The sequence below is a fragment of the Mesoplodon mirus genome (genome assembly GCF_964341445.2).
Source record: "Mesoplodon mirus genome assembly, chromosome: 16".
Taxonomy (NCBI): domain Eukaryota; kingdom Metazoa; phylum Chordata; class Mammalia; order Artiodactyla; family Ziphiidae; genus Mesoplodon; species Mesoplodon mirus.
In genome coordinates, this window is record NC_138992.1 from 18,918,802 (window position 1) to 18,938,234 (window position 19,433).

A 19,433-nucleotide genomic window follows, 5' to 3' on the forward strand; every position below is an offset into this window, starting at 1 on the left:
CTAGAATTGATCTGAAATGTTTGACATCAGACCTCTAGTGGACTGCGGTGTCATTAGAATTGGAAAAATTACAGTGCTGCCAGGATCATGGAGTATGGAGTCTCATGATTTGAGTTTTTCAAATATTCACTCACCAAGGCAGAGAAATATTACTGAGATGTTTCTCTTCTAAAAGTCACTAATGAAATAGTTAATTATGATAACTTTGAATGGACTCTAATGTTTTTGCTGATTCAATCTCTGACTATTCATGGTCCTAAAACATTTCCATCTGGGAAAAAAATCTTTCATTTAGTTTTTTCGTGGCAGTGTGCTCATAGGACAAAACCAGTCCCACAAGTCAGCATAAACAGTGGCCTCAAACTTCTGAGCATGAAAATAAGAGGCATCTTCTAGGTGAATCACTGACTCTCAGGGCTGGAAAGAGCCATAGTTATTGACCTCACCGCACCATTGCTCTGCTCAGAGGTGAATATGTGTCTTATCTCTAGATGATTTTATGTCACTGAGGCTTAAAGTTTATATACTTTCATGGAAATGGACCCTCATGTGTTTTTGTTGAGTGCCTACCCTGGGCTGGGAGCTGATTTCTCTGAGACATCTAGTTCTGTCAGGTGTGTCACCAATAGTTTCCAGCATGTGACTTCACAATGGTGACATAAAATGTTAGGGGAGGATCATGGTAGCACACCTTCTTGGTCTGCTCATGGCCTAATGGGATAGTCTCTAATGAGAGACTTTATTTATTTTTATTATAATTAACAGTTTAGTATTCAATAGACTTTTGGTAAGGTTGTTTAAGTTTATACAGCATTGTTTTGTATGTATGCATAATAATGGCTACTTGCAATTGCCAATAACTGGAGTGATACAAGATAGACTTTAAAACTATTACATGAAATTCAAATAATTATATATCATTGTCTTATTATGTGCAAAGCATTTGCTCATTTAGATTCTAGGATATGTGTAAGCCTCGGTGTTCTCTCTCCTGTCTCTTTCTCTCTCTCTCTGTCTCTTGGTGTCTGTCTCCTTAAGGGTCTTGTCTCAGTCATTTCTTCAGCTGCAAAGTGACATTTTCTTGGTCTGAGTTCTTTCAGGCCTTTATGGTGTGTCCTGGGTCATAAGTCTAGTCTCCCACTGGAAATAGTCAACGTCTGCTCTGCTGGAGTAGAACCTCGTGAATTCAAGGTGCTGTACGTGTTATGCTCAGGGTAACCACTTCCCCTTTCTGGCTATCTCTAATATATATTGAGGCTTTTAAACCATTTTGTAGACCTAAAGTTCTATACAAATGTAAAGTTGTATTATTTTCCTGCCTAGTTTTTTTTAAAAAATACACCTACAGGTAGCTGATTTTTTTCAGAATAAACCACAGGCCCTGCCCATTCCATTTGTAACATTCATATGTAACTGTTTTAATGTCATATGACATAAAACCACTCATACATCTGTACCAAACACACATGTAAAAGCTATGCATTCCAACAGTGAAACAACCCAGGGTAAATTTGAGGTAACAAAACAGTGGTATATTAAATTAATCTTAGGCTATATTTTATTATGAATACTAAACTTACAGAATCAAGTCCTTTACTAAAATGAAGAGGAAGAACAAATATGAGCTTCAAAAATTGTGATCTAAACTGCTTGCTAAAGCTTTAATATTTCTACATTTGTAGTGAATTCCGGATCTTAATTGCATGGCTGCTTTTCTGGATCACATGTATGTAATGTTTTGGCAAACTTATTGAATTTTCATTTCGTAATCCATGAATCAATCGATAAATGAATGAATGAAATGGAAATATTTAAATTTCTCACAGCAAGCAATCCTGGCACTAGAGCCAAGTATAATTTTACTGTAAGAATAATTGCACTATTTATTTTCACTTTAGTCTTTTCTCTACTAGCATTGTTAAACCATGTTTTGTATTTTCTTAGTCAGGTTGGCATTCACTATCATCTTTGTGAGAAAGGGAATTAAACATCATTTTAACACCTATGTGTTTGGCTCCTTATCACACGCCATGAGAAATTAATTTGCTTAGAAAAATGACTTAAACACTAGTAATTCTTGTTAACTGTAAAGCTGTCCTGAATAGCTAGAGGGGGACTATTAGGCAGGTTATACATAGAAAGCCAGTTCTTGAAAGTCGTAAAGAACAGTATTTTTTTAAAAAATAAAACAATCAGGGCTTCCCTGGTGGCGCAGTGGTTGAGAGTCTGCCTGCCGATGCAGGGGACACAGGTTCATGCCCCGGCCCGGGAAGATCCCACATGCCGTGGAGCAGCTGGGCCCGTGAGCCATGGCCGCTGAGCCTGCGCATCCGGAGCCTGTGCTCCGCAACGGGAGAGGCCACAGCAGTGAGAGGCCCGAGTACCACAAAATAAAATAAAATAAAATAAAACAATCATTTATTTATCCACATAGATATTTGGCATTGTTGGAGGTAGAGATACAATGGTAAACAAAATAGATAAAATCCGTGTCCTCATTAAGTTATTATTTTATTGTGAGATTTAGCCAGTTGATGAATTACAGCACAGTGGTTTTGTTTGTTTGTTTGTTTTTGCGGTACACGGGCCTCTCACTGTTGTGGCCTCTCCCGTTGCGGAGCACAGGCTCCAGACGCGCAGGCTCAGCGGCCATGGCTCACGGGCCCAGCCACTCCACGGCATGTGGGATCTTCCCGGACCAGGGCATGAACCCGTGTCCCCTGCATCGGCAGGCGGACTCTCAACCACTGCGCCACCAGGGAAGCCCCAGCGTAGTGTTTTAAGGGTTTAGGTAAGAAAGAACAGGACCCTACCAGAGGCATCAAATCTAATCCCAGAGGAGTTTGACATGGCAGTAAATGCTAGTAGACACTTCTAAGGCAAAGGAGGAGAAAGGATGTAGGAAAAGGAAAGACCTTGGGTAGAGATTTTGTGGTAAAATGTAAGAGCATATTATTGTGGGAGTAGATGTTTAAAACAAAAACAAAAAAGAGGAGAGATTTTCATGTGGCTCTCAAGTCAGCCAGCTAATCTGTGGGAATATGAATCAGGAAGCTGAAGAAGGAAAAGAAACACACACTCAAGTCTCGATGACCAAGTTTTGGAAGACAAAAAGAATGAGCGCTGGGGAAGTCCACACCACTTAAAAAGATTTGCCTCACAGTATTTTGCCAGCGTGGTATCTGGAGGAGAACCATGGCATGTACCAAAAATGCCAGCCACTATTGTAAACAGAGAACTGGGGTGTGGAATGGAGGCTCTGTCTGGAATTTCACGGAGTAGGAACCCAGACTGGGAAGACACAAGCTATACTAGATCTGTATCAAGAAATCACGAGGAACATATTTCAAAAGCAGAAGCTTACAGGCTCATCTCCAGGGTGGCTGGTCTCTAGATGAAGCACTTATGTGTCCAAAGAGTGAGCTTCAAGTACACTCTTGTGGCTCAACAAGGGACTTTTTGCTAAACAGAAATACAATGGGTGACTTGTCTAAGATGTCATATGGAGTAGCAGGCTGTGACCAAGAACCTGTGATTGTTTGATACCCTGATAAACTGAAAAAGGGAAATCTAAATTTTGTTTCTGGACCTTAAAGTGTTTCTTACTGCAAAGATGATTTCACCTCTTTCTTAGATGAAACTATTATGCAACAGAAAGACCCAAGTAGATTCTTTGGGTCAGTTGGGGAACTTGGTTGGATATTAGGAGACTGCCAAAGCCACTACATTTTCTTTTCTTCATGTCATACATGCTCAGTTAACAATTGAGAAAAAGTTAGTCAGATAATGATATATTTGGGCTCCAACTGTGTGCCCAAAACTGCAGTTGTGCATATCTTGGGAGCTATGACACCTACATTTCAAAAGAAAATTGAGTTTCTACATGCAGAGCAGAAGCATGAGTAGAGATGGAGAAGCTTAACTGGAGAAATCTTTCAGGAGAAAGTGACTCTTAAGATGTCTCTTCCCCTCTTGTCCTTTTCTCCCTCTCCTCCCCATGTCTCTTTCATGGGAGCTGAGCTATGTGACCATATTATTTGTCATCCCCTTTTGAAGGTGAGAAGGACAATTATGCCAGGGTAACAGGCATAAATGGGATGTGGGGTCACTCTGGCTTAGCTTCATAAGTTCTGTAAGGTCTGTACTGATGCCACCTCATCCCCATCTGTGGCATGCATCATGCTCTGTTTTCCTGTTCCACTATGTAGATATCTCTGAAATAGTGAGCAGCATATTGCATTTTAGTTATTTATGCCATGTTTGTCTCTCCCATTGAACTCTGAGCTTCTTGAGGGTAAAAGCTCTAACTTAATTGTCTTTACCAAGTATCTCTATTCCATAGCCCAAGGCCTGAGACAAAGAAGGTACTCAGTATATGTTTGATGAGTGAGGAACACAATAATGAAAAATTTGGAGGGAGATATGTGACAGGACTGGTGGAGAAGTTATTCCCAGTAGAGAGAAAAGGAGTCATATATATGATAGCATAGAGTTGTTGACAGTGATTATGAGCAGTATTACAAATCAATCAGCCTTCATGGAATGGAGTGCTATGTTGAGGAATGGTGAGAAATAAGGAGGAACCAGAGTTGGTGGAGTCTACAGATTGTCTAAGAGTGTTGATTGATGGCTGCTCTAAAGAGGGGTGTTGCATAGAGGAATATGGCTGCTGTTTTGTTTTCCTCTTAATGGGATAGATTGGATAATATGCCAGGTTTGCATTTGAGCTTGGAGGAATGTGTTGGGTAAGCATTAAAACTTGAATGATAAAAAGAGAATAGCTTCTCAAAGAATCTTGATACTTCTGCTTCCAGCTGAAACCAGGAAATTCAGAGGCAGCAAAAATGAAATCAAGGAAAACGTTAATGGAAATTTTGAACCTAGAAAAGGTTTGGTTTGAGTTTTGAAGGAAAGTCTGACCTGGTAAACTGCCCCCAAGTACTACTGTTATGATTTGCTGGCTTTTTATTTGTTCATTATATTTCATTTATATGATATTAGCATATTATGTTCTAATTCTTAGGGGTGGGTCCCCAAATTTGGCAGCTTTACCAAGACTTCTACATTTACTGTAATGCTGACAAAGCCCAACTACCCAGAACAGGCTTGTGCTGTTAACAGTGTGGGCTGTTTTGCCTCAAATCAGCAGTTCTACTTGGGAGGGTCTTGCAAAGTAATCTACAAAGGGTTTTCTCTGTTACTTGTGTAGAATGGTAATACTTTAATTAAAGCAACATGTATACATAATTTAATAAGTGCCAGAACTGACTTTTTTCTAATAGAAATAATAGTAAAAAAATTTTTTTGATTATCACTTAGGGGATCGTGAATTGCCAAAGCCTCAGTCTCTAAATATTTTGGTCTGCAGGACCCCAATTTCTATGAATCTATGGCAGTTCTGACTTTAGCCTGTCTAAAATGGGCAGATCAAGCTTGAGGCATTTATTGTGGGCGTAGAATGAAGGTTTGCGCATTAATCTCCTGTGTCTTCTTCTTAGAAGAATAAAGTTTCAAACCTTTATTTTTTCCTAAGAGGAGAGCTTTCTCTTAGGGGTCTGAATCTACATTCTGGGGTCTTAACTGAATTCTTTGGTAACCGATGACCTCCCTTTTGTATTTAAAGGACCCCCTTGAATGCCACTTATTTTATCTATACATGTTCCTTTAAGTTCTTACCTAAAGAGTATTCCTCCATGTCACAAAGCTACTTACTTTAAATGCTCATTAGTACTCACTTTTTATGCTGAAATAATGCATATTTGAGTTGCAGTTTACAAATAATGATCAAAGAGTACCTTCCTCTTAATTAAATCATTGGTTAATTTGATGAGCCTTTCCAGGGTCAAATGAATTAATTCTATAAAAAGCTAATTGTCTTGACTTCCCATTCAGCTGAATCATTTCAAAATTTAATAAATAATTGTCTTTCCCATACAGATGAAAATTCTTTATAACTGAAAAAAAACAGTAAAATAAATACGGTATTTACATTACAGTTTTGATAACTGTAAGCCTTGACCCACGCGTAGGTGATCAAATAAACCACAGAAGTGTTAGGAAAACTAACCTGATTAAATTAAGAAGAAGGAGCTACATTATTAATAAGTAAGCAAGCAAATTGTGGACAATTTGACTCTCTTCCAATATTTCTTTAACATTTGATGTACAGTTTAATATGTGTTTAAGACAGTTTATTTTTTTTCTTTCCTAGAGAGACACCTCCTCTATGGACGGCCTGCAGTGCTTTATCGGACTAGATATGATATCTTGTATCACACTGACTTTGAAAGCAGTTATAGTGAAATATTCCTAATGCCACTCTGGACATCGTACACTGTTTCCAAACAGGTCATTGAGAAAACTGGGTTTCATGTTCTTCATGTCATTATGCTCCTTGCCTTAATGTAATGATTGTTTGCTGAACAGAATTGTCTTAGACAAGATTTTAATTTTTCCTAATGAAAGAAATCCTATATTGGATCTGTTGTAAAATATTTTGAATTAGACTTTCTGCAGTGTTCTAAAAACTTCATGGTAATAGGTGAAATAGCATAGCATACTAATTCTTTTAGTTTTTTTTACTCTGCTTGTCATGGTCCACTAGTTACAGAAGCCACCAGTATCTGGCCATTTATTTTAATAGACTTTATTTTTTAGAGCAGTTTTAGATTCAGAGCAAAACTGAATGGAAGGGACAGAAATTTCCCATATACCCACGGCTCCGCACATGTATATCCCCACTATCAACATCCTGTTCTTTTTTAATGAAGGTTTTATGTTGGGTTTCAGTTTTGGTAAAGGTGAGGTAGGAAAGTTTATATCAGGAATTAGAAAAATTCATTTGGCAGTTGGAGTATGTTTTTAAACTCTGAATACAAATAACTACTTCTACTGCCCCAAACACAGCTTCTTATTAATTTGTACTCAGGCACATACAATACATACATAGTCTTTTTTTTTAAATAGGAAATATGTCTATATTATTTCTCAGAATATTATTTTTTAAGCTGTCTTCTGTGGAATCTCATTCATTATATCAACAGTGAGATTTCTGCCCTATGTATTATTGTTTTACCTAAGACTGATAAGAGAGTCCTGCTACTAAAAACATAAGAGTTAAAAAATTACTAGCTTAGTGCATTTAAAACTGAGGTCCTTAAAAAAGAAAAAAAGAGTCAATATCAGAATATGAGCTATAGTAAAAGCTAATGGGGCTTTGATTCTGGCTGTTTGGAACCAAACAATCTGGCTTCAGTATTTCACTGTTGGTTTGGTGTTGTCTCTGCCATGGCATTGCTGACTACCTGTGACTACCATACAGGCTGAGATCTCTGGCATCCCTGAACACCTGACCAATTGCGTCCGGCCTGATGTCCGTGTTTCTCCGAGTTTCAGTCAGAGCTGCTTGGCCTACAAAAATGATAAACAGATGTCCTATGGATTCCTCTTTCCTCCATGTAAGTTACAGAATAGCAGGATCTGACCATTCTAGAGGGATGTTATTTTGTGGAGTCTGGCGTGTGCAACTTGGTATTTAGGATTTCAGTGGTTTTTAGGTTTTCTAAAAAACCTAAAAACCAGAGGGGCGCTCAAGAGATTGAGGAGATGAAGTTCTCTGGGAGCCTTCCAAAAGCAGCCAGAAAAGAGACCAGCTTTCACAAATCCTGTTCCCGGGGAATTCTAAAATGCAAGGGAATATTCTGTGTGTCACCTGACATCATCACTAAATGAGCATCTGAAAGTGAAATAGGGAATTATTGACATAAATCTTTTAAATAATACTATAGAGGTGATCTCTTAAGAATACATGAAGCCCTTTAATTCTCTCCCATTACCTTGATGACATTTTTTTAAGTCCAAATTATGCCAGTAAAATCAAGGAATTCTTTTATAAAATACTTAGTAGACCCAAGACTAAGTAAGAAGAAAAAGAATCAAAAATTTTTTTAAGGAGAAACTATTGAGTGAAGAAAAGAGATTGAGTGGGAAGGGAAGTAGGAAATGGTATATGAAGAATGGGATAAGTAGGAATAAAAGAGTAAATCCATGCTTTTCATGCGGTTTGGACCATTTTAGAAGATTCCTTTTTTTATTGATGTCGATTTTATTACGTAATGGGCACTCTTTGTTTTCCCAATGTTTAGATCTGAGCTCTTTGCCAGAAGCTAAATATGATGCATTCCTTGTAACCAATATGGTTCCAATGTATCCTGCTTTCAAACGTAAGTCTAATATTTACCTAGTAGACTATTATTTGTGGAAAGAAATGTTTCTAAATTTACCACTTACCTTTCCTACCTCTCTATTCATTTTAATAATAACAATACCTTTCATGTGTTTAGCCTTTATAATGTTTGAAGAACCTGAATGTAAATTCTCTACTGCTAAGCCAGAGTATGAATCTGTGAGGGAGTTTGGCAGGTTTTTTTATCCCTTGTTTATAATTAAGAAACTGAAGTCACAAGAAGTGACCCATGAATGGCAGAAGCTGAGCTTAACCAAGTTTGTGCTTTCCTTCTAATCCAGTGTTCTCCCTATTTCAACGCTCAGTGGTTTAAAAGAGTCTTCTCTGTATTTTGGAGGCTACCTGACATTTAACAGCATCTGTATTTATTTATGGAGTGTTACAGTAAAAGCCACTAACACCTTCTTCCTTTAGGGGTATGGTGATGTATTCTGAATATTGACCCTGAAACCCAGCAAGAGCTTAATGGGTCTTCTGAATCATCAGAGAATTAAGTTCAGTTGGTTTTAGGGCTGTGCAAATTTTTTACACTCATAATTTCTTTGTATATGACATAAATATTTGTGGATGATAGTGATAAAATGAATGGTATAGGCACAGTGAGCCCCAGCCCCAAAACTGAGTTCTGGTCTCTGGAGTGTGAACACTGGCTGTGTGATCATAGAAATGCCATTTAACCTCTCATTTATAAAATTATGAGATTTGATTGCATGACTTCTATGGCTTATATGGATTTGTAACTTAATTGTCCAATGACAAAAACAATCCATTTTCTATTTCTGCTAACAAAGAATTCATTCATTTGCCCATCCATCCATCTTCCACCCATCCATGCATCCCTCCATCCATCCAACCATCCATGTATTCAAAGACAGAGAAAGCATTATAGAGTAGCTTTGACCTCCCTTTAGTTTATTTACAGTGAGCAGACATATATGCTTATAGGAAAGGTAGGAAAAGGAAACACTTCTACATAACTCCACTTTCTAAAGGAGTATTGGGCTGTGTTACATGACTCTCAGGGCTGAGATAAAGTCTCAAAATAGGACACGAGATGGTGGAATGTCCTCTACAGGCCAGGCCTCCTCAACTTGACATTGGTGAAATGGCCAACACGGTTTAGAGAAAAAAAAAATGTTTATTTGATGTCCTAAGTTAGTAAATAAAGGCTTATTCAAAGGTAGAATCTCTTGCATATGAGTGAAAAATTAAAGTATGCTTTTAAAAGGAGGTTTCCTGGTTTGTTCTCAGCCCCAGTTGAGAAATGTTTCACGGACCCACGTAGATCCATTTGTCCTAATATTACATGGAATGCAGCTTCATTGAATTTCCACAGATCAGGGTTTCCTGGATTTCTTTATCCTTTACTGATGCCTTTTTGACCAAGCAGCAATAAAGGAAGCACACGGTACCACCCTGAGGCTGGTGTGGCCAAAGGCCTTTCACAGAGGGCCCGCTGTTCTTCTTCACTAGGGGAATGGTTTTTTTCACATGCCACATTTCTGCGGGTTTGGCCTTTTGACTGTTCTCATTGTTATTTCTTTCCCTCTATGCCTCTCCAATTTTTATGCTTAAGTTAACATTTGAACTTCTACCCACTGTCCTCCTTTCTTTATTGCAAATAATCATCCATGGTATTTCGGCTCTGGTGGGCTGCTCTGTCTTTCTCATTTAGAATAGAGGATCAGCAGTTGAAGCACTATGGGAAAAATGCCCAAGCCTTTTTTAATAAGGGGAGGTAAGAAATGATAGCAGCCTGAACCTCAAAACCCCGATGTAGAATAGAGCATGGTAAGTTAAATCTAACATGTTAGAGCCAACTTCTTTGGTTTGCCTTTCCTGTCCTCTTCTGTTATTCCCTTCTGTTGCCTTTTCCCTTTTCCATTCTGCCCCCTCCTTCCCCTGTGATTGACTATCGCGTAAATTGGAGCTAGCGAGGCCAAGGAAATCCTCTCTAGAGGATGACCATGAAAGTGAGAAATGAATAGCGGAGGAGAAACTAGGCATGCCTAGTCAGGGGACGTGTTTTCCAGATGAAGGGAAAAGCATATGCAAAATCTTACTCTGAAACATGTTTAGTGAGTAGGGGGACAGGAAGAAAGGCATGTACCTGAGGGGGAAAGGAATAGGAAGAAAAGTCATGGAGAGAGGCAAGGGCCATGGTGGAAAGTTGGGATTTTATTCTAATTACAGTGAGAAATCATCTGGAGTGTTAGAGATGGGTGTTGCGGAAATGTGATACAATCTGATTTATAGTGTAAAAGGATCCATCTGGCTACTCCAAAGAGAATGGGCTACAGGGAAGGAAGAGTTTCTCCCAAGGTGCCAAGTAGTCTTTGTGGTAGTTCATTGCAAAGAGGATAGTGACTTAGACCAGGGTGGATGCAGTGAAAATTGTGAGGAGTGGTCAGATTTGGAAGACTGGGATGTATTTTGGAGGTCGCACTAACAGGACTTGTTCACATGCATATGAAGTAAGGAGAGAAGTCAGGGCTGAATCCTAAGATTTTGACCTGAACATCGGGATGAGTGTGAGTGCCACTGGCTATGATGGAGAAGCCAAGAGTTGGAGCAGGAGTGGAAGAAAAATCAAGAATTCTGTTTGGATAATTTTTTCTTAGATATGATTATTAGGTATTCAAATGCACCATGAGGTGGCTGGTTGGATAACATGTCTGGAGTTGCCTGGAAAGGTTAGGGCTAGAGACATAAACTTGAGAATTAGCCCATCTACGACACGTGAAAGAAGAGAAAGTAGATTAAAGCCTTTTTTCAATTTCCCACAAACACCATACTTCCCCTGTTGCACATACTATTCTCTCTGCCTGGAATGTTATCTCCACCTCTTTGCCTCAGAAACACCCACTTGTCCTTCAGATCTCAGCCTAGTAACCACTTCACCTGCAAATCCTTCCCTGACTGGTTGGGCTACATTAAACTCCTCTACCATTGTCTCCATATCTTTCTCTTGGCCGTCTCATAAATGACACAGCTAATGCTTTAGGATGGATTGCTCTTAAGAATCACAACAGATCTGCTGTCTCTTGGCTTGTGACATTTGGCTTGTTTAATGCATCCAAGAGAGAATTTGGCCAAAGCAAGGAGTTTTGTTCACGGAGAACTGATTTTGTTTTTGTACAGGAGTCTGGAATTATTTCCAAAGGGTTCTGGTGAAGAAATATGCTTCAGAAAGAAATGGAGTTAATGTGATAAGTGGACCAATTTTTGACTATGACTACGATGGCTTACATGACACACAAGACAAAATCAAACAGTAAGCTTTTCATTTCCACGCAACGTGTGCTTTTAAATTCCAAGATCTCACTCAAGAATATTTTTCAAATATTCACGTACTAGAGAAGAACTGATACCTCTTAAACCTGTTGCTCTTTGAATCTCCTTGTGATTTCTTCAGTTCTTTTGGACCTGTGATTAAACGAGACATTAGTGGTTGGAAAGGAATTAGGATTTGTGGTAAATAAATGCACTTTTCATTTTCATGAAAGAAAATGTATCAAAAGATTAGAAATTTTTTTAACTTTATTCTTCAACAACTCTTTAGTGGGAAGATGATAATTTTCACTTGTGTTCACTATTTGGGGGGGGACTTTTAGAATTCCTTATGTTTTCTGAGTCAGTACATTTCAATAGGAAATTGCATATAAACTTTGGTCAACACTAATTTCTATCCCTCTCTGTGGTGCTATTAGGCATATAAAAGGATGAGGCATACTCTGTTCATAAGGAACTTACAGTCTGGTGGAGAAAGTAAGAAGATATAAATACAACAAACTCATCATTTAGGTTTTTTTTAAGGAGCTAATATACATAATATTTGAAGAACTCTTTTAAAAATTTATTTTTTTGCTGCGTTGGGTCTTCATTGCTGCATGCAGGCTTTCTCTAATTGTGGCAAGCAGGAGCTACTCTTTGTTTTGGTATGAGGGCTTCTCATTGCGGTGGCTTCTCTTGTTGCAGAGCATGGGCTCTAGGCACACGGGCTTCAGTAGTTGTGGCACACAGGCTCAGTAGTTGTGGCTTGCGGGCTCTAGAGCGCAGGCTCAGTAGTTGTGGTACACGGGCTTAGTTGCTCTGTGGCACGTGGGATCTTCCCGGACCAGGGCTCCAACCCGTGTCCCCTGCACTGGCAGGCAGATTCTTAACCACTGCACCACCAGAGAAGCCCTCTTCATTTAATTTTATACATGCATGAAACAATTAGAGAGCAACACAAAATATGAGAGGGTTTCATTGTGATTGACAGACAGACATAAAATGCTAATTTTTTTCATATATATAACTAATAAAATAGGTGTCATCCTACCCCCTTTCCAGTCATCCATAAGAGAAATTTTATCCTACTTGTACATTTATTTTATTGCTGATTATTGTCATAGTTTTCAGCTCAAATTATATTGTTAGTTCAATCATAATTTCAATATTTTGAAATGATTAAAATTAAGATAATAGAAAACCAGGTAAGGAATTATGAATCTCTATACTATGCTCTACTCAAAATATTTTTTTATACTTTTGTAACGTATCAGTAGCACTCAGTTCTTAGAATTTTCTTTAGTAAATGAATTCTCTGTACCAACTGTACCAAGTTCAGGATCTCACTGTGGCTGGAAGGGCTATCACTCTGCTAACTCCTGTGTTTCCTGCCTCTGGTCCATTTTATACAAGTCTATGAAAGTTATTTTCCTGAAACATGGATCTCATAATGGCACTTCCTAGCACAGAAACCTTCAGTGGAGCATTACTGCCTGAAAAATAATGCCCAAACTCTACAACTTTGGCACTCAGAACCCCCCTTACTTTGACTTTTATTGACTCTTCCAGACTTACATTTCTACTCCATTGACCTATGCATTATGTCCCACCTCTGAGAATTGGTTCAAGCTGTTTTCTTTGGCTGGAGTATCTTTTTCACTCTACCAGGTTGAGAGAAAGAGGAGATTCCAGGCATTGAGTAGATGATATTCAAAGATATAGAAGTGGGTTAACACTTGTAAGTGAAAAATGACTCCATTGAGTGAAATTTAATTTTAATGACTTGGGCAATATTCACTGGCCACCATTTAAAAAAGAAAGCTACTACCTCGGCTATAGTTTGACTTTGCCTTCCTGTTTCAGGTATGTGGAAGGCAGTTCTATTCCTGTTCCAACTCACTACTACAGTATCATCACCAGCTGCCTGGATTTCACCCAGCCCGCCGACAAGTGTGACGGCCCCCTCTCCGTCTCCTCATTCATCCTTCCTCACAGACCGGACAATGATGAAAGCTGCAATGTGAGTTCAAGAACAGTGTCCTTTAGGATTTGCTGACAGACTTCATCTTGGTGTCTTAATTTATATTCCCACCCTTGAACTAGGACATACTTATCATAAAACATTTGCACTACACAAATGGGTATACAAATTGGGTCTTTAGAAAGGACCCAAAGGAAACTTTGCATAACACTTGGGAACTTTGTGCTCTAATGGCTTTTTATTTTTCAGCATAGGGGTGTGTGGGATGTGTGTGCATTTAATGTTGTTCTATTTCTGTGTTTGATTTTGGCAAATGATAGAAGTGCCCACATGTTTTACATTTTGCAAAAGACATAGATATTTTGTAAAAAGTGAAAAGTAACACAATTTTGGTAATTACTGAAATGAGGGAAGAGTTCTCAGGAGCTCATTATATCTTTCCCTCTACTTTTGTGGATGTTTGAAAATTTCATTAATAAAAACTTTTTTAAAAAGACACACACACACAGGAATATATACTTTACAAATCAGAGTTTCATTTGCTACTAGTTATGAGGGCACATGTAACAGGTCACCCCATTCTTAAATAACACAGATGACTCTTGATTCAGTTATTCCAATGTGAAAGGAGGACGGCATGGCAAAAAAGCCTCAGGAAGGCAGACAGGATCCGTGCTCCGTGCTCCTGGCTCTGTACTAATGCTGCACTCAGGGACACATCACGTGATTACTTCAGGTTTCTTTAATGTGATGGAAATCCTGTGCTACAAGGTTGATTTTAGAAGTAATAGTCTCTATGCTTTTGTTTATATAATAGAACAGGAGATAAAATCTACAGAGGAAGATTTTCAGTCAAAAAGCAGTACTCAAATTCCTTAATTATGTAAGGTACCCTGGGAAAAATGATGGCATGTTTAACATAGTCACACTCCAGGCAGCCTTCAAGGGGGAAAGTAAATGAAACAAGCACAGAAATTGCTTCACTAAAAGGCAAAGACCCTTAAGAATAGCTTCAACAGAGATTTTCAGCTTCGTGGACAAGGCAGCAATGGGGCCATGGCTTCAATTACAGGTGAAGATTGAAGCTATGACCATCCAAAACAAAATAACAGATGCAGACAAAAAATTGAAAGTTGAAATATGGCTGAAAAAGCTAATTAAGTTGGCTAGAATATTGGAAATGAGGATCATAGTGGGAGATAGGTTTTAAAGTTTGCATGGAATCAGATTTAAAATAAAAGTAGTCACGGTAGTAGTCATAGCGGCCATGGTAGTAGTAGTTACCATTGATTGAGTCCATGTTACTATCCAAGTACTGTGCAGGTCCTCTCACTCATTACTTCTAATCATCTCACTACCCTATTAGGCAGGTATATATGAGCTCCTCCCCCTCCCCTTTTATTAATTCTTGAGAAACCTGTAGCTCATAAAGAAAAAGTATGTAACATGGCTACTGGTTAGTCAGTAGAAAAGTAGAACTTTAGATTCAAGACCTCTGATTCCAAAAGCCCCTCCTTTTTCAAATTTATCAGATTTCTATAGTGGAAGCTTGGGGCCTTAAGACTTTTTTTCTCATCGCACAGACATTAGATAACCACAGAAAATGTTTAGGCATAAGAGCAACATTGTAGACTGTGTTATGGGGAGATAAATTTGAATTGGAGGGGACCAAGCACGGTCCTCAAAGGTTTTTGGCAAGATTCCCAGGATTAAGGGAACAGAATTTGAACTGGATGTGGTCTTGGAAATTTCTAAAGGAAGGTGGAAGGCAGCAATACTGTACTGGAAGGATAAATAAGATCTTAGAAATAATTGGATGAGAGGTGGAGAAGTAAGGGAACTTCAAGTGAGAGAGGAGCTGTCCTCAATTTATTGGCTTGACTTTCTCAATGTTGATTGTTCGCAGCCCGCGAGACTAGGTAATGGTGTACCAGAGGGATGTAATGTCTCTGGATAGCATGACGTACTTTTTTGAACTTCAGTTTTACTAAAATCTTGTTGTGGGGAGGTAAAATTTTTGCAAAAAAGTAAACACATATTTTATGGAGTTAAATTCAAAATGCCATACATGTTTAAGATAAGGCAGAGACTACAAAGACATTTCAGACTTAAAGTAGGCCATTTAAGAGACACCTCAATTCCTGGGGGATGTATGTTCATGTTTCCCTGTCATTAGGGGAATTTGGTGATGCAGGAGTTTGAAAAAGGTTGTTCTGAACTCAGCTCAGAGGCAGTTCTTTATTCGCCCCGTTGTTACATCTGACAAATGAAATCCACTGATGTCCTCATACATCTTCCTCTCTGCACAGAGCTTAGAGGTATTTCTTATAGAGTTCAAGGCCAGCATGTCTCTTATTGAAGAACCCCCTGCCTACATAGACACCTGTCCTTGCCTTAAAGTCCACCTTAAGACTTCTGGGACTTGAATTCACAAACTCACTTGGGAGGAAGTCAGGGAGAAAAGGCAGGTGAAGGATAAATGTCCATAGCAAGAAAAACACTAAGCAAGTTCCTGGACTGTGCTTTCGTTTGCATTAATGTGTAAAGTTATTTATTTTTTAAATTTATTTTTAAAGTTTTTCTTTTCCTCGCTTGGTGTACATGAACTTTTATTCGACTTTTATTAGTTTTGCATTTTGTACTAGAGTCTCCTGCAGCAAATACTTCTGTGGATTGCTAGCTAGCAAGAGGCAGAAGTCATTTTCTTCATGTGTAACATAGCCCAGTATTTTGACTAATTGGAGGCCAGATTTTAGCCTGTGAGAACCAGAGGAGAATGCCTCTCAAATGAAATTGGCAAATCACTTCCCAAGGAAAGAAATAACAAAAGACAGATTTTCCCCCCAAATTCGTAGAATCCCAGCTAGCCATCATTTAAATTAGGAAAAACCTTTTCACTTCTTCTCCACACATTCAAATGACTGCATTTACAAAGGAAACATTAGACTTACTGACCATTGAAAAATCAAATAAATGAGTTGCATATGAAAATTCTCCCGAAAATATCACTTCATGCTTACTCTGCTTACTCTGAGGGGGTCCCGACCCATTTGGAGACCTCCTACTTCGTTAATTATATGGTCACACTGAGGATTGGTCAGTACCGTTGTGGGTAGAGTTATATTTAGGCCTGTTCTTTCCTATGACTCGCAGAGATCTTGGTTAGCTTGGGTTAGGAGGGTGGGGCGTGGAGGGTTAAAATCCTTATTTCCCCCAGCCTGCAAAGCAATTTCTTCCTGTTTCTTCATTTTGCCTGGGATGGCCAGGCATCAGTTTCTTGAACCAACACCCTCCTGTACATATTTAGCACTGGCACAAGCTGCTGGAGCTCCCTGTCCAGGTCCGTGTGGGTTGGAGCTTTCTGAGAAAACCCAGTGCAGGTTCTTGGGTTTTGGTGGGTAGTTCACTGAGTCCACTTGCAGTCAAAGACTTGGGTGAGGGCATGCCTGAACATTCTCAGCCCTGGGACGCACAGCTACCCTTTGACTTGTAGAAAGACTTTTGGAAGCCATTGCAATTCCGGGGGCATTTGGGAATAAAATTATTGGCAAGGACCCTCCTGCCCCATGTCTACTGATGAAGGTAGACATTTCTCCATATTCTCAAGGTTCTCAGATCTCGTTCCTTCTTTCAAGTTCCCTCAAAAGTGAAAGAAGATATTTTTTAAATGTAAAGGACTGCTTTATCTGCACTGCCTTTTTGTTTCTACTTAGATGTGAAATAAATTGTTTAGTGTGGGGCATTTAACTGTCTTTCACCTCGAATTTGTGCCAGTGAGGCAATTTTTGGCAATTAGTTAAGACGGAAAGAGATTTCCTTCCTTCCCATCCTGGGAAAACTCATGATGTTGTTTCCTTACTTTACTCTTTTTTTTCCCCTTCTTCCTTCCTCTCCTTCCTCCTTCCCAGGGAGCTGAAGTAAGCATTATTATTCTTATGAACCAACGAAGAGACTGAGGCCTAGAGAGGTCAAGCAGCTTCAGCAAGGTCTCACAGCCAGGAAGTGGAAGAGTTGCAATTCCAACTCAGGCCTCTTGGGCCCCAAAGTGCCATGTGTATCAACTGAGCTGCTTAGAGTCGAACTCATTCAAATATCAATTCACTGCCATCTAATAGATGATGTCGTTGATCTAGCACATTCTTCTGAAGGACTAGAAATGCACACACATCATTTTGTGCATTGGGCACAAGCTCTTTCCTTTCCTTGGGAGGCAGAGAAGCATTCCTAATTCCTCATGCTCTGTACTTCTCTTTGCAATTTGACAGCAGGGGAAAGAAATGCATCACTGAATTCTCCAGGGCCTTTGGTTTTCCCGATTTTGATTTATGTTAGGAGAACATATTGCATCAAAAGCTGTTTCGCACCACACATCTGGTTTACTTGGTACAGCTAATTGCTGTTGAAAACGTTCACAGCCAAGGACCAGTATTTGTGGCCCATTGCCAGCAGCACTGTGGGAGAGAGGCGGGGAGGCCAGGAAGGAATAACACGCCTTGGCTTTGGGTGCAAGAGTATGTAGAGGTCATTTGTGGACTTGGAGCAAATGGACCGTGTAGAGAAACTCCTTTGGAAAATTCTGACTCTATACTCCCTTTCTGTTGCAGAGCTCAGAGGATGAGTCGAAATGGGTAGAAGAGCTTATAAAGATGCACACGGCTCGGGTGCGGGACATTGAACATCTTACTAGTCTGGATTTCTTCCGCAAGACCAGCCGCAGCTATTCAGAAATTCTGACACTAAAGACATACCTGCATACATATGAGAGCGAGATTTAACCTTCTGATCCTCTGCGGTGCAGTCTTATCAACTGGTGTATATTTTTATATTATTTTTGTATTTATTAATTTGAAACCAGGACATTAAAAAAATGTTAGTATTTTAATCCTGTACCAAATCTGACATATTACGCCTGAATGACTCCACTGTTTTCCCCTAACGCTTGATATAGGTAGTCTTGTGTTCTGAGTAGAGCTTGTAATAATTACTGCAGCTTGCATTTTTAGTGGAAGCTTCTAAATGGTGCTGCACATTTGATATTTGCATTGAGGAAATATCAATTTTTCAATGCACAGTTGCCACAGTTAGTCCTGTACTGTATTGAAATACTGATTTTGTAAAGTTGCATTCACTTACTGTTAATTATGACAGACATATTTAAGCCTTATAGACCAATCTTAAATATAATAAATCACACATTCAGTTTTCTTCTGGTTTTATTTGGTCTTTACTTCACATAAATTAGAGTGTTTGCTTCTGGTATATTTCATGCATAAAATGTATACATTTCTTGTATTGGGCCCTCTTCCTAGTTGGATGTAGTTCACATAGAAAAAGGGACATCCTTAATATTCAACTGTGGTGGCCTGGATGAGATAGATGAGGTACATATCTATGGGAAATCAGAAGGGCAGAGGAAAAGAGGAACCAGAAGAACTCCTGAATATCCTGTCTCACCTATCGATTTCAAAAATATTTTGAAGTTTGGAGGAACAGGTTCTTTTGATCAAGTTGTTTCAAAGCTCTTATTAGACTCAACAGAGACTATATTAAGGCTATATTCTGTATAAGTATCAACGTAAGAACCAGGGAGGATATAAAGAGAAATAAGACACTGGGATGAAATATAGACGTAAATGTGTAATTAACCAATCAAAGTTGAGAATAATAAATGCCAAGTGAAAAGTGTTAGTAATCATGCAGTATGACAGAAGGGTCTGAATGATAGGTGGGGTGATTTTTGATGGACCCAGTTGTGGCTTTAAGTAATAATGAAGCACAAAGCGAGGAATCATTCAGAGATTTTCAGTCCTTCTGATGTGTCAGGGAGAAAGGTGCATCTTAGTATTGCCATGTCTCTAACAGTTAGTAATCTCCCATAAAAAAAAAAGCAGCATTTTTTTTTCATCATGTTAATTTTTACAGTAACCACCTTTT

The 19,433-nt window shown here is 38.9% G+C and overlaps 1 protein-coding gene across 1 annotated transcript in view; it reads left to right on the forward strand.

The window, feature by feature from the left end:
* Positions 1-18,650, forward strand: part of ENPP2 (ectonucleotide pyrophosphatase/phosphodiesterase 2) — a gene marked incomplete at its 5' end in the record, with an annotated part of 105,388 nt that extends 86,738 nt beyond the window's left edge. The window contains 7 exon segments of the mRNA XM_082601212.1: positions 4,815-4,889; positions 6,212-6,348; positions 7,322-7,457; positions 8,145-8,222; positions 11,387-11,519; positions 13,382-13,538; positions 18,104-18,650. Of these exon segments, the coding sequence (XP_082457338.1) occupies positions 4,815-4,889; positions 6,212-6,348; positions 7,322-7,457; positions 8,145-8,222; positions 11,387-11,519; positions 13,382-13,538; positions 18,104-18,274 (887 nt within the window). The 3' untranslated portion in view covers positions 18,275-18,650.
* Positions 18,651-19,433: the final 783 nt, after the last annotated feature.